The following is a 13,145-nucleotide window of genomic DNA, read 5'->3' as shown; positions in this document are numbered from 1 at the left end:
CAAATTAAGAAATTCGAAAGGATAACTAATGTTTTTTAGAAGCAATGAACACTACTAAATACGCACTAATACTTAGCATTTATATAGTTCTTTACATTTTTAAAGTGCTATACAAATGCTATCTAGATGAGACGTATTACCTAAAGGCAGATACACAAATCCAAAGTGAATGGTGATCATGACTGGCATAATGACTGTAAAATGTAATGTAATTACTACAGAGACTAAGTACTTTATAATTCAGCTAGCCATGCACTAACTATAGTGGAAGACAACATATTTTACAAGGGGAATGTATAGATATAAAATTATCACCATTCACCAAACAGGTTTCTATGACCGCAAGGAATTAACACAGGAGCTGTAATTGGCTCCACAAGCTTAAAATGCCTAACTCAGAAGTTGTAGGAAACACAAGGAAACCACTTCAGTGTCAAACAGACAGCTTATTTCAAGTGCTAATACAAACAGCCTTGAAGAGCCATCATTCTTATACATCGATGCGGATTCCATGTTTTATAGACATTAATTCTCTAGTGCCTGTTAAATACATAATAAATGAACACAGATGAGGTAAGGATGCTGTAATTGCCACATACAACCAATATGGCAAAGGAGGAGTTTTTCCAAAGGGGCAGATCCAGAGGCCATGACGAATCCCGTCACGGACATGATGAGAAGTCCAGGATATGAACAACATCCAGGGAAGAAAGCACCATGAGTCCTTAAGCCTGAAAAGGTGCATAATAAACTTTAATGTCAGAGCCACAACAGGAATCACAGTAGAACAATGAAGAAGTGGTCTCTGTGGAAGAGTCAGAGCAGCCTGCAGAAAAGAAAAATATAATTGGCAATGGCTACAACTGTGAAAAGAAATGTTTCAAGGATGTTTACAGGTGTATTATCAAATGGCCAAGTGGAAGTACAAAGAAAAACACACTGTTCCTTTCCACTGCAGTTGATCAAAATCAGCAATGGCTATTTCACAGAATCACAGAACGTTAGGAGTTGGAAGGCACCTCAAAAGACCATCCAGTCCAATGCCCCTGTCAGGGCAGGATCACCTAGACCAGGTCACACAGGAACACGTCCAGGCGGGTCTTGAATGTCTCCAGAGAAGGAGACTCCACAACCTCTCTGGGCAGCCTGTTCAGTGCTCTGTCACCCTCACAGTGAAAATGTCTTTCCTCATGTTCGGATTGAACCTCCTATGCTCCAGCTTGCACCCATTGCCCCTTGTCCTGTCATTGGCTGTCACTGAGAAGAGCCTGGCTCCTTCCTCCTGACACTTGTCCTTTATAAATTTATAAACATGAGTGATGATATTTAGATGTATGAGAGCTGTGTGCTGCCCTATCAGTAACATGGCTGAGGGTGCTAGGCTTTTCTCTGTTGTAGGATATGAATCATGCATCCTACCAAGCATTACTGATGGCAAAACAGGGAGGGGGAGGAATGAGGTATGCTATTTGTCATACAGTCATGAGGTATACAGAAACTTGTATAGTCTGCTACACTAATTACATGTATTCAATTTCAAGATAATTAAAATGAAAACAACCATACAACAAACTTGAAATATTTAATATGTTTTACTTGAAATATTTTGTATGCTTTAATGGCATTTATTTTTCAAAAATACATCCTGTATTATACTACAGTTAGAACCCATGAAGTTGTTTTAGTGAGACAATATCTACAACAGAACAGTAATTTCCAATGCAGCAAAAATATCATCTAAGTTACATGTATTTTGCTTGCCATGACACAGTATTCTTTATGGACAGGCAAAAGACAAGTTCAGAAACCAACATCTGAATCATTTGTGACTGGGTTTTCTGTATTAACAACTTGTTTAATGTTTTCTTGGTTGAAAGCCGTGGTTTTAATTAAGGTGAACATCTAGCTAGTGAGATTAAATTTAGCTAATTAAATTAAATTTAGATAATTATCAATTTAATATACATATTTTAGAAAATATTCTGGATGTACTTACTAACAACAGCTAGAACTATCTCCACAAATTCAAAGAGAGTAAAAAGAAACCCAAACAATAATAGCTTGGATTTCTAAGCAACACAGCGTAGATTCTTGTTTCTGTAAGCACAGGAGAAATGATAGTACATTACTGCAAGTGCTGATGTAATATTAATTGGCTCAACTGAGATACCAGTGAACATTTGGAAAGCCTGTAACAGGCGCCAGAGACGTGCTCTGTGCACAATGGTGCATCAGATTGTTATTTCGAACGTATCCCTCACTGCATCTACCGCAGAAAGCAAACAGAGCATTTCTACAAGATGCTAGCCAATACCCCATTAATGCATCAGTTGTGTTAATTGTTCAACAGCTATGGTATCTGACTGTGGGACTGTGGAATAGCTTCATCAAGTTTTCATGGATAATTTAGACAACTGCTTGAACCTTGTCTTCTCTGTAAGGAAACTCTGATGTAGCCTCAGCCAAGAAATACAGAGATGGAAACTTATGGACTAACCTGCGTTCTAAACAGAAGCCAACATTAAAAGGCTTGCAGAAAACTTTGCTCTGTTAGCTTCCCATCACATGGTTGTCCATGACTCCCTCGATCAGGTGACAGGATAAAAAAGCTCACAAACTGTCTCAATAACTTTTAACTGTAATGGTATGGACCCAACTCCTTAAATTTGGTGCAAAGGGTGTATTTTCTACAACTTAATTTCTTTTCATACAAGCAGATTGTTCACAGATTAAAGTAGAAAAATCTTGTGATGGTGAAACTGTTTATCACCTCCCCTACAAAGCTAGTCAGACTTTTGTTACTGTCAGCAGGAGCTTGACCTATTTCTGCACTTTGAAAATCCAGTGGCAAAGTCCAAATTATTCTTTTCCCTCTGCCCTATGGAGGCTGAGTGCCAAGAGCAACACAGTGAGCAAGGAGAATTTGCATGTTCATTATGTATGCAATTTATAAGTATCAGTGCCGATCTTTATCCAGTTTTGGGCAAGTGATGCTTCAGGTTTTTTCATACAGCATTTTAGATGGCAGGGTGGTTCATACAGCAAATCTGAGCACTCAGTTTTAGCAAGAGAAAACCCTGTCTTGTAACTCCAGTACAGCCCTTAGGCTTCTGAAATGCTGTCACTCAAGTTCTGAAAGAATAGTCTGTCTTCTCTTTTACATTCTGTAACTAGAGAATACTTACATCCTTGAGTAAGAAGCCAACGCCAAGAGACAGACATGGAGATCTATTTGGCAATATAAGCTGTTATACTCTTTCTCCTAATAGGTAAATTTGTTTGCCTTTAGAAATCACCAGCTTTAAAAAAAAATAAAAATAGTACAAGCCTTTTCTGCCTTCAGCCTCCTGGAAAAAGCTGGTCGTGGTTTGGGTAGATTTACGGGGGAAATCTACCACCACCGGGATCAGGCTTCAGTTGCAAACAGAATTTATTTGCAACACAAATCACCATCTCTGTTTACCTATGTGTTCAATTGCATGCAAGATCTTCTTGAAGTTCCTGCTCCCCCAGCCCCTCTCACAGACTACAATGAGCAGCTGGAGACAGGAGACAACTATGGCATGCAGGAGAACCCATGCAAACTCTCTGCTTTTAATGCTCACAGAGACACCACGGAATTTATATAACAACGTGGGCTCCCTCACTCTCATTCCATGATGCTTCACAAGCCTGAATTCCTTAGTTTTGAGGCTGACCTACAAATTCAATGTTAAATTCACTGTGTGTGTGCAAAGCTTATTCTCCAGTTCCAGAAATGCTCTGGTTTAGCCCAGGTTGGTCAGCAGCAGTGGCACACTAACCAGCTATGCTAATGTATGTTTGCTGGTACAATCTTGTGTGCCACCAGTTGCATTCTCTACCCTCTTAGAAGTTGATGAGTCTTAAGTAGCAAGCTGGCCATTTCTGCAAGTCTGTTCTGCAACACCAGTGCTCGAGATACAGTCCTGGGGGACACTGGGAGCAGCCCATCATGTTGCTATTCTTTATCAGCAACGCTGAGTGAGGTGGTAGGCTGCAGTAATGTTCAGCTTCAGAGCTAGTCAGTACGACAGATTCTTCAGACACTGATCCTTAAATATTTCTACCCTTGTGTGCATGTAAAAATGACATGGACTACAAGGAACTACAAATTCTAAGTAGCAAAGTCTTTGTAGACTTTATACTTGTTGCAAAAATAATGTGGGCAAAAGGGCAGATCACATGCTACTTGGTACACAAGTATTTATCAGAGTAAACACATAAATACCACAGGTAACTGTTTACCCTGAATACTCCAGAAAAATAATGATGACACCATGAAAAACAGCTCAATAGCCAAATAATCCAAGCAGTGAGCTGTGTCAGCAGGAACAGGAGCAGATGACTGCAGCAGTGTGAAGGTAGCAACTGGAGGTAGAAGACTATGCTGCCTTGTGCTGCACAGAAAGGTTGCTTCAAAAAAGTAACTCATCATCAGATTTAAGAGTGATGATGAAGAGCTTTATAGATAATTGTGTAATGTGAAAAAGGTTATTGTTACAAATTAGTAATGGTGGTGTGGTTAGTTTATTAGGTTTCTTAATTTATTCATTATTTGATAATGTGTTGCATAAGCAGTAAACATTGTAGTATCTTAAATGGGTTACTCTCAATCCTGCAATCTGAAGAGGAAGAATGCTACTGGAACTAAGAAATATGTAGTAAAAAAGTATCCCACAGAGTAATAAATTACATAGGCAACAGCCTGAAATTATTACATGAAACTGCAAAGTGCATCATATTAAGCTGAGGAAAGAAAAATTACATATTAAAATCAGGTTTAGCTAGCCAGGCAACAACACAGCAGGAAAGTTTATGGGGATTACATTATATCACAAACCAAAAAGACTCTGATGGCATCGCAAGAAGACATAAAACCCAAAACAATTTTTTTTTTTCTTCTTTTTAAAAAGACAGAAGTATGCATGTGACATTAAAAGGAATTAATCTATGCTATTTGGCTCAAATGAAATCTCACTTCACATGGTTTGGGACAATCCCTTTAAAGATAATTTAGGCAAAAGGCAATCCAGAGGAGATAAGAAAAATCATAAGAGGTTTAGAAAACATAAATCCAGGCCCTTCAGATTTTTTTGAAAGTTATTTGGTCAAGAAGAGACATTTTGTAAGGCCTAATGGTTTTGCAAGTTGAAAGAGAAATGCTGTTACTGCTCTGAGGGTCAAGAGACTTGCACAGGATAAAGTACACATCCTTTATTAACCCAGTTAACGTATGGAAGGGGGATGCATTTGTAGGCAAACAACCATGAAAAAGCCTTTGGCCATCTTGCCTTCTCCTTACCTCAGCTAATACGTTTGGCTACTAAAGGACTACTCTTCTACCTGCAACTTATTGTATTTCTGATTTGTAAAACATTTTGGGGGAGAGTATAGCAATTAGCCGTCTTTTGCAGAGAGGCCTTAAAGAATAAGAAAACAAGATAACTGTCAACACCACCACTTTAGGCTGGATATTAGAAAAGCAATTTCCAGCTGCTTGGGAACTAAAACAACACAGGAACAAGCAATGAAATTGCAATGATATACTTTGTTTGGGATACTAGGGATTGGCTACACATTCTCCACCACCAAAAGTGTAAGCATATTTAACCTTGCTTAACTGAAAGCAGTAAATAGACAGGTCACCTCCCAGTTCCATGATACAATACAGTGCTCAACTTTTAAACGCATATTGGTGAAGAGTGTCATCTAGTGGTCATAATTAATAAAAAATAGAGGTGATCTCAAATGCAAGTAAAAGCAGCAATAACATCTTAACAATACTTTCTAATAACTAGACATTCATTAAGTGCATCTACTGATTTTAAAGTAAATACATTAGAATAATAACAGATTTAGAAGCTATACCATAGTGCTACTGTAGTTTTATAATTTTACAGTATTTCCATATGCAAAAAGTACAGGAGAGAAGAGAACTATGGACTACCTATGGATGAACAACCCCCGGCACCAGTGCATGCTGGAGGCCGACTGGCTGGAAAGCAGTTTTGGAGAAATGACCTGAGGGTCCTGGTGGACAGCAAGTTGACTACGAGGCAGCAACGTGACCCTGTGGCAAAAAAGGCCAGTGGTAACCTGTGCTGCATTAGGCAGTGTTGCTAACAGGTCGAGCGAGGTGATCCTTCCCTTTCTGGTGGTAAGGCCACCTCAGCAGAGCTGAATCCAGTTCTTGAGAACAACATGAAGCTGTGGGAGGTTGAGTCCAGAGAAGGACCACTAAGATTGTGAAGGGACCTGAGCATCTTGCATACGAGGAAAGGATGAGAGCTGGGACTGCGCAGCCTGGAGAAAGCTCATGGGAGATGTCATCAAGGTGTACCAATATCTGAAGGGAGACTGTAAAGAGAACAGACCTAGGCTCTTTCCAGTAGTGCCCACTGACAAGCCAAGAGGCAACGGGGACCAACAGAAACACAGGAGGTTCCTCCTGAACATAAGGAAACACGTTTTCACGGTGAAAGTGACTGTGCATGGGATATGTTGCCCACAGAGGTTGTGGAGTCTCCATCCCTGGAGATAAACAGTGTCTGGACACAGTCCTATGTATCTGTCTCCAGGTCAGCCCGCTTCATTCAGCACAGGGGTTTCAGATGAGCTCCAGAAGACCTTTCCAACTACAACCACTCTGTGATGCTGTGAAAATGCCCTCTTTGTTGAAGACAAATGTAAGGGGAAAATCAACCAAATGCACAAATAGGAAAACATCTTTTCTCTACAACAGTGATGCTATATGTAAACAAAAGCTATATTCCCATTGGAAGTCTGATTTTTGCATCTCAACTACAAGCAACAATGCTTCTTGCACTGAGCTGTCTCCTATGTATTTAAAAAAATGGTAAGCCATTTTGCATTGTTCTTGAATTAAAGAATTACAAAGAACAGCAATTTCTCCTCTACCTCTTCCTTCCTTTGCTTCCTAGAAGCTATTTCCTCTGTAATTCATATAAAGACTGTAACACTGTTATGAGCAAACTGGAGGAGAAGAAAGAAGGTGAGAGGGTCAAACAACTAAGTTACACTCTGGTTGCATGGATAAAGGTCAGTATCTTCCTCTTGTCCTCTGCATGTCCATCTGTAGGTGGGAGTGCACATTTTTGGGAGGGGAGAGTAAGTAGTGTGGATGTATACATATGCTAGCAACACCAGCATAATCAAACCATAAGGACCTGTGCTGCTGAGCAGAGCACACTCCTGGTGGCAGGGCTCCAGCTGTGGGGACCAGGAGCTGGCTGGGGGCAAGGACAGCCTGCCCAAGGTACAAGATCTGGAAGGTCGGGTTAAGAGAGCGATGGCTGGGGCTGGCACAGCCAGATCTTACAGATAGTGCAAATGTTTTGGAGAGTATGCAGAAGAGACTGCTGTGGTCAGGGAAGGCCAGGTATATATGCTTGGAGCAGACAAGACAGGGATATCTGAACGGGGAATTGGGAACAAGACACACCTAAACCACTGGAGAATCACTGAAAAAGAATGCTGCACTCTGGTATTACCAACACTACTGAGAAACTCTGTCCTAACAAGCAGATCTGCAAATGGATGATGATCACATACATTCCTTAATAGAAGCCAATTCACGTTTTTACTTTTATTAACAAGTTTGACACTTGCTTTATTTTTTTCTTGCAACCAACTATATCTAAGGGCAAACTCAGACAGCCTTTTTAAAGGTGACAGCTCATATATAGCTTGTGCGTGGGAGAAATATGTAGGGCTGCCTGAACCCAAATGCACTGCTCAGTAAGACTGAATGAAATCAAACATCAGATGGATTATCTACTTTGCAGACATTTCTACCCCTTATTGTAAGCAGAAATTGAGTAATCCACCTTATACACAAAGCATGCATGGCAGCATTTAACTGTTTAACTTGGATAACAAAACAACTATACGATACACACAGGATATTATGCACAAGGGCTTGCAGAAGTCTTTTTTCAGAGCCTTGTAAGGACCAGAACTTTGCAGCAGATGTAACATAATTTTAGGGCTTTTAAAATCATGACTGCATGCAAACACAATTCCCATATATCTATTAGAAATGTATCTAACCGAAGTATAAGTGGAACTTTTTTTTTGTTTAGGATATGGCAGAAGAACAACAGAGTAAAAAATGATAAAGAAAGGAAATAAACAGTCACTGATCTATTGACTTACCTTTAACGACAGGGAGCCAGCGAGAAAGAAGTGGTCCACATCAATGACAGAGGCAAGGAAGCCAGCCAGAGTGACCTCAGTGAAGTCACTTTTCTTCCTGAGTCCAATTACGATTGCCCAGGACCACATTCCCAGTATACCATGCACTGCATTGTCAGAGAGGGCTCGGAGCCAGTCATTTTGCTGAATGAAGGAAAACTGCAGAAGTCTGTCTGCTATAAAGCAGACTATTCCCAAACCTAGACTAGAAATGACTGATGCTGTGCTGAAAGTTTGGAGAAGAGCATGGGCCTTTTCAGTCTCAGAGGCCATGACAAAAACCATGTCACAGCACACAAAATGTCATCAGGATATAAGCTGTGCATTGTCCTTTGTATCATCAGTTGTTCTGTAAATGTCAGAGAACAGAAAGAAAACTATTAAAGAAAAAACAAACCCATTAGCACAAAGCATTTGTTTCCACAGCTACAACTGAGCATCAAAACCCCAAATTCAATGTCTGCACTCTATTCCTAGGTCATTTTTGATTTGAGTTTATTTGTTGATTTGAACACTTCAGCTCTAAATTAAAACACTTGCCTGCCACATTACCTTCATAACAGCTCTTCTTGCAGAAAAACATTAACCAATCACAGTCATTTTACTTTTCAAAAGTTGACTGTTGTAATTTGAAAATAAAATCATTATTAGCATTAATAATCACTTAAAAGTTCTTTAAAACTATTTAAGTTCTGTAATTGTTATGAAACCCTCTTGCACAAGGTGATTGCTTGGGAATAATTATTGACCTTAAATACCTGCTTGACACCTCAAAAGAAATCAAAGAAATAATCCAAGATATTAAAAGACATCCCCACCCCACTTCCAAGAAGCAATTATAGGATACCTGGATTATAAAGAGAGTACTCTTTTCTGTGATATCATTAACAAAACCCCACTTTTGATATAAAAATCCTCATATAAATTATGTACTCCCTAGCTTCATTATGCTAAATGCACTGAAGAGCAGTCACTGAAGCACAGTATCAACTCTAAATGTCCCAGCTGTTATGCTCTTCTGTGTTTTTTGGGGAGCCATGGAGACAGACCAGAGTTTCAAAGCCTACGTCCTAGGCAAAAACAGATTCTTCCCAAGAGGTTGCTATTTCTGTGCAATACACTAAATCTGGATAACCCTCCGTGATATAGTTCTATCAGGTAAATTTTTATTCTGAATGGGTTTTTAATGAGTATATTAGACTTCTTTTAAAAATGACTACTTCTAACAATGCTGACATACAATAGTTTATGATTTTAAACACATTATTCATTATAAGCCCCAGAAAACATAAAATGTTTCTTCCAGATTATTTACATGCCTGTTTATTGTAGAATTATCCACAAGACATGACTACTGGCATGCATCTTTACAGAAAAAGGCCCACTGAATCATTTATTTGGAAAATGTTAAAAAAAAAAGAAACAAGCATGAATAATGCATGGACTCTGCCCACAGATGAAAAAAAGTGGGTCAAGTTTAGAGTCTGTTAACCATGACTGTGCCTCTTCTGAAAGAATAGACACAAAGTATTTCCTGAAACACTGGAATTACCACTTTCTGGGGAGTGACTTTAAAATATATTGTAAGTAATTTCTGAATTCTGTAATTTTTTCAGTAATTTCTGAATAAACTCAATTAAGGAACAAACATTAATCTCCTCACAAATGTTTCTTCTATATAACCATCATGTCAGATGGATTTTATTTAAAATTATGATAAAACTAGACAAGAATCCAATCTGTGAAGAGCTGACATAGCAACATACCTTTAAAAAGCAAAACAGCATACAGAATCAAACCTACCGTGGGACTAGGAGAATATATTTTTCCCATTGCATTTGTCTTATTCCAGTAGTAAATGCCGTCTATGCCTCAGTGTTGAGACTCTGTGCTTTCTGAATCCAATCTGCCCAGGCCAATGCAGGGAAGACCAAACACCATTTCTTCTATCCTAAATAAATTGAACCAGGCAGTAGTAAGCACCAATACTACACAAATATCTTCAAACTTTCTACAAAACCTACAAGAAAACTGAACAACAGTCAAAAATACAGAAAGAAGCAACATCTTTTTAATTAATTTCTGAACAAATGTGATTGAAACCAAAGCAACGTCAGCTAGGGTTTACAAGCTCTGTTAAAGAAAGCAGGGGAAAAAAAACAACCATAAAACAAGACAAGGGTACAAATAAAGATGGAACAAGATAGTAAATAAACGATCATAATATCCAATGTTGTAAAGTCAGAAAAGGGCACCTTCCAGCCTTTTGTTTTAAGTAATTGCATTTCAAAATATTCAGAGATCTATTGTAAAAGATTCTTCCTTGTAACTGTGCCCGAAAGATTTACACCTAATGAAACATTTGTAAGTCACATTCAGGGATCGCTTTTTAATTTCATCCCATCAGTTAGTGACCTTGGAATAGATAAACAGAGACCTATACATTCAAATAGCAACAGAGGTCTGTGTCAGTTCTGTGCTAGGCTTGCGCTGCTTTGCTGTGGGTATTATTAACATGTGCATAAAGTATACAGGAAAAGTATCAGACGTAAAAAAAAGTCCAAAATAAGTTTGGTTTGAGAATTATGTATTGTGAAACAACTAACAATGACAACTGGAAGACAAGGTCAGTATGTGAATGGGTGTCTTTGAGGCAGAAGGAAGAACAGGAAGCAAAAAGGTGGCTTCAGATAACCCTTAGTCAAGAGCCATGTCCATAGCATGATTGTTCCTTTTAAATAGTCTATCTCCGCTCTTTTATAGACAAAAATGACTGCTGTCTGTGTAAAAATCAAGTCACATTCCCAGGTACAATGGCATGAGTACAAATATTCTACTGAGCAAGAATGAAATCAGACCAGAAAAAGCAAAACTGTTCAACCAAAATAAATATCTGAAATCACAATTTCTAATATAAAACTAGAAACTGGTTTTTTTGTCTGAAAATTAATGATACTCATACTGTTTACAAAACATTGTAATAAAGTATCAGTTTTTTGTATCCTATAAATCTCAAAAAGCATAGCTGTGGAGCTTACATTATTGCTGTAACAGTGGTATATATATGTATTACACAAGAATGCATACAAACCTATGGGTAGTGAGTCTAGTTAACATATTGAAGGAAAGATTTAGGTTGGGTTTGCATAAAAAATGTGCCCACAACAGCTGACAGAGTAACACTGCTTACAGCTGTGACTTCTCATGACATTTTTATATGAGATAAAGCATTACGTGTAACCTCCTCCTATACCTGAAAAATGCAATTTTGCTGATATATTTTATTTCAACCAAAGAAATTATAAAAATAATGTTAACGAACACACACAGGAAACATTGTAAATTACTGACACAAGAAAACATAAAGATCAAAGCTGTAAATATGCATTTGGGGAAATAGCTGACACCAAGAGGCCTTTCAACTCACAGCGTAAGAGCAAAACAAATATCCAGTGCCTAAAATTATAATTTAGAAACATTGCCCTCCAAAATTTTTGCCCCAATTTTGCAAAAAATTGTAGGATAAATGAATACATATAAGAATCGAATGCATAAAGTTAATAAATTATGCACTTTACGCAAGAAGTCAAAAGATCAGAGTTGTCCCTTATAATTCTATAATTTCCTAAAAAAAATATTTTATATTAGATGTTAGTTTATATGAAAAACTCCATAAAGTACAACTACCACTAAAGACACAAGCTCAAACCTTTAATGTATTATTTCACAGAAAAGCAGATCTGAGCCTGAAACAATCTGTGAAGAACTGATAATGCAAGTATTTTTGGGACAGATAACTGCAGTGTATTACTGGGGCTGGAGAGTGGAAGGAAGCTGAAGAGGAAAGAGGACAAAAGCACTCAAGAAATCAGTAGGATTTTACCCAGATAGGAATTAAACCCACAAGGAAATTAAGAAAAACAAACTAACAAAACCCCCATAAATTCAGGATTTAATTAACTTGTTTATTTCGGGGACCATAAATTACAGTGTTTGATAAGAGATAACAAGACACTAAAATACAGACCTAGTCTTTAATGAGTACTTTGGAATGGAAATGTACCTGAGTTGAAAGAAATACCCTCAAAGTGTTTAGTAACTAGAAACAGACCACAGTAATATCCAGCGGAAGAAAAAAAAACATTTCTCATCCTAAACAGAAGGAAGAAATAAGCATAAGCAGTTCATGTATTACCATCATTAACTACAATAGCATTCGGTCCATAAACAGCTAATCCAATTTAAGACTAAAATACAGCCAGTATGTGACAGCGATGAAAGAAAGACTGGCATGCAGCAGACGTGTAAAAAAAAAAAAATCAGCAACAATTTTTATGCCTTGAAAAGGCATGCTTTGTCTCAACACTCAGCACCCAAGCCCCTCCTCAGTCAAGAAATAAAAATGTACTGTCATCTTTACCGCAAAAACGGAGCCTTACAAGACACATGCCTGCCTTTACATAAAGCACCGCATCGCCTTTCTTATGTTAAGACCTGACATAATGTTTGGGTAGATATACTAATAAAACAGGAATCCGTAGACGCCCCGGCGTCCCCTCACCAGCGGATCCCCGAAACCACAACCCAGAGGCAGAGCAGCCCAGAGACATGAGGTTAAGCCCGCCTCTCACCCGGCCCGGGCGGCTTCCCGCCTCCTCCGGGATGAGGAGTTTGCCGATTTTTTTTTGGGGGCGGGAAGGCCGCCGGCCGCAGCCCCAGCGCCCACCTGAAGTGCTGCCACCGCCGTCCACTCCCTTCGCCCCATGAAGCGACGCTGATAGGTCCGCACCGCTCCCCGTCTGTGCCGGGGGATAGAAGGCATGCGTGGCCGCGGAGGAGGCTGGGACCGCAGCGCGCCGCTCTTGGGGGAGCGGCCTTGTCTCCTCCCCTCGTCGCCTCAGCTGGGCTTA

General features: G+C 39.0%; 1 protein-coding gene across 1 annotated transcript; it reads right to left on the bottom strand.

The window, feature by feature from the left end:
- Positions 1 to 89: 89 nt before the first annotated feature.
- LOC104538071 (chromosome unknown open reading frame, human C5orf28) lies at positions 90 to 8,580 on the bottom strand. The gene is made up of 2 exons (XM_010181131.1): positions 8,197 to 8,580; positions 90 to 826 (listed from the first exon to the last, which is right to left on the bottom strand). The coding sequence occupies exons 1-2, from the start codon at positions 8,518 to 8,520 to the stop codon at positions 491 to 493; spliced, it is 660 nt and encodes a 219-aa protein (XP_010179433.1). The 5' UTR covers positions 8,521 to 8,580; the 3' UTR covers positions 90 to 490.
- Positions 8,581 to 13,145: the final 4,565 nt, after the last annotated feature.

Source organism: Mesitornis unicolor, unplaced genomic scaffold (genome assembly GCF_000695765.1).
Source record: "Mesitornis unicolor isolate BGI_N332 unplaced genomic scaffold, ASM69576v1 scaffold38443, whole genome shotgun sequence".
In the NCBI taxonomy this organism is placed as follows: domain Eukaryota; kingdom Metazoa; phylum Chordata; class Aves; order Mesitornithiformes; family Mesitornithidae; genus Mesitornis; species Mesitornis unicolor.
The sequence above is the reverse complement of the archived record's forward strand: the minus strand, read 5'-3'. Positions and strand labels throughout refer to the sequence as shown.

What these genes read in the sequence shown, in the direction of transcription:
- LOC104538071 (XM_010181131.1), bottom strand. Translation starts at nt 8,520, where the DNA reads ATGGTTTTTGTCATGGCCTCTGAGACTGAAAAGGCCCATGCTCTTCTC. An exon ending in CTGGCTCCCTGTCGTTAAAG is followed by an intron (nt 827 to 8,196) that starts GTAAGTCAATAG and finishes TCTTTTCTGCAG; the next exon opens with GCTGCTCTGACTCTTCCACA.